Source organism: Triticum aestivum, chromosome 7A (assembly GCF_018294505.1).
Source record: "Triticum aestivum cultivar Chinese Spring chromosome 7A, IWGSC CS RefSeq v2.1, whole genome shotgun sequence".
Lineage (NCBI taxonomy): Eukaryota > Viridiplantae > Streptophyta > Magnoliopsida > Poales > Poaceae > Triticum > Triticum aestivum.
This window is the reverse complement of record NC_057812.1, coordinates 717558860-717561192: the sequence shown is the minus strand read 5'-3', so window position 1 is coordinate 717561192 and position 2333 is coordinate 717558860. Positions and strand designations below refer to the sequence as shown.

General features: G+C 53.0%; 1 protein-coding gene across 1 annotated transcript; it reads left to right on the top strand.

Annotated features, from left to right (window-relative positions):
* The first annotated feature begins 236 nt into the window (after nt 1-236).
* Nucleotides 237-2086, top strand: LOC123147012 (protein trichome birefringence-like 9). Its single transcript, XM_044566269.1, has 3 exons — nt 237-647; nt 740-1141; nt 1237-2086. The coding sequence occupies exons 1-3, from the start codon at nt 268-270 to the stop codon at nt 1748-1750; spliced, it is 1296 nt and encodes a 431-aa protein (XP_044422204.1). The 5' UTR covers nt 237-267; the 3' UTR covers nt 1751-2086.
* The last annotated feature ends 247 nt before the right edge of the window (nt 2087-2333 follow it).

Below are 2333 nucleotides of genomic sequence, written 5' to 3'. Positions count from 1 at the left end.
TTGTTGGATCCACATGCAGAATTCCACCAGAACTGTCTGTGCCAATGGTTTTGTCTATGCCATTGGTTTCTGTTGGAAAGAAAACGAGTGCTTCTGAATGGCGCTTCCGATGTGTAGACGACTAGTTCCTATTTGTTCATCATTCATACAGTCATTATGTCTAAATTTAGCCCCTGCGCTAGCTGTTGGCATTAGCGCCACTCGCTCCTTCACTCTTACTGCAACTCCACGCCACTCTCGGCTCCTTATTCTCCTCTCAGCCTGTTAATGATCGCCATCACTACTCAAGTATTAGTCGGAGATCCATCCATGCAAGCTAAACACGCTCCGGTGTCCGCTTTGCTGGTTCTCTTCGTGCTCTCTGTCGTCCTCACGCTCGTGCCGCAGCCGCAGAAATCATTCTTCCAGGCTCGGCCACTGCCGCTTCTGATCGACAATGATGGCGGAGGCATTGTGGCTCACGCCGACCCATCCGGTGGCTGCGACTACTCTGACGGAAAATGGGTGAAGGACGCCACTACCGCGACGCTCTACGGGGAGGACTGCCCATTCCTTGATCCCGGCTTCCGCTGCGAGCGCAACGGCCGGAACGACTCATCCTTCCGGCACTGGCGCTGGCAACCTCGCGGCAGCTGCCGCCTCCCTAAGTAGGTAGCCATCGCCATTGACATCTCTCATCAGAGAACAAAACATTTTGTCTTGTCTCTGTCACCTTTCTAAGTACGTTCAAATTCAATAGGTTTAATGCGACGGATATGTTGGAGAGGAGCCGGAACGGCCGAATCGTGTTCGCTGGCGACTCCATCGGCCGTAACCAGTGGGAGTCCATGCTGTGCATGCTCGCCAGCGCCGTGCCGAATGGTTCGAGGATATATGAGCAGTCCGGGAAGCCCCTTAGCCGGCACAAGGGCTACCTCTCCATGATCTTCCTGGACTACAACCTCTCTGTGGAGTACTACCGCGCGCCGATGCTCGTCATGGTCGACCGCATCCCGCCGGTGGCAAGCAACAAAGGTGCAAGCGCCACCAGGGGTGCCATCCGGCTGGACGCGCTGCCACGGCACGCCACGCGCTGGGCCGGTGCTGATGTGCTCGTCCTCAACACGGGTCACTGGTGGAATGAGCACAAGACCATCAAATCGTATGTAATTAGTTAACTAATTAGCGTGCTAGCTACTGCATTGCATTGCTATGATCGTGATCAACTGACTAGAACTGCATTGATCCATACTGCAGAGGAAATTATTTCATGGTGGGAAATCGGTTCAACATGAAAATGGACATCAAGGAAGCGTTCCGGTTATCCCTGCAGACGGTGAAAGACTGGGCGCTAAGCAATCCACGACTCTCCACAAGGGGCTATCTCTTCTTCAGGAGCTATTCTCCATCGCACTACGACAACGGAACGTGGGACACTGGGGGCTCATGTGCAGACCAACGGGATCCTCTTATGATGACCACTGGCGAGAGCAACCAAGAGTATTCGTGGATCAACACGATGATCTCGAGCACAGCACGGGGCACAATTAGACAGCAGATGGACAATAGGGTGGTGTTCTTGAACATAACGCACATGACAGCACTGAGAAGGGACGGTCATCCTTCACGGCACCGAGAGCCCGGGACGCCGCCGGATGCCCCAGAGGATTGCAGCCACTGGTGCCTGCCAGGCGTGCCGGACGCGTGGAACCAGGTGATGTACGGGCACCTCGTGTCTACGGGATATGGCATGAGGTTGGTCAAAAAATAATCAGCAGCTCATCTCGCACCAATTCTAACATGGCTGCACACACGAACTTCACACCCACGTTGCATAATTCATGAAATGCAGAATTAGCAGAGATTTAGATAGGGTAGGGAGCAGGAGCATGGTGTATCACAAAAGCATAAAGATGTATGTAAAGTGTTTGACTCTGGCACATAGGGTAGGCAGCAGGACCCCGGTGTATCACAAAAGTCAGAGGAGCACCCCCGTGCATGCATGCATGCAGAATTGGCGTGAGGCAAGCTGAGCCGTTGATCCCATGGACTCTCAAGTTGTTGCATCCGTCTGATCGGTTTGTATACACACAAAGACGAGCAACAAAACCTGGATGTTTGATCCTGTTCAAGTCACGAACTGAGCATTGCTCAGATCGATGGCTATGTTTCTTGTGGTGAAATTGGTATGCACTATGATAGATCCACATAGATAGCTTCTTTTTACAGTAACCGAATATTTTACTAAGAGCATCTCCAACAGCTGCCCAACGCGCGGCGCGCTAAAAACCAGTTTGCAACACGCCCATCGGCTGGTTTGGCGCGTCGGGCAGCGCTGGCTCCAGCAGCCGCGG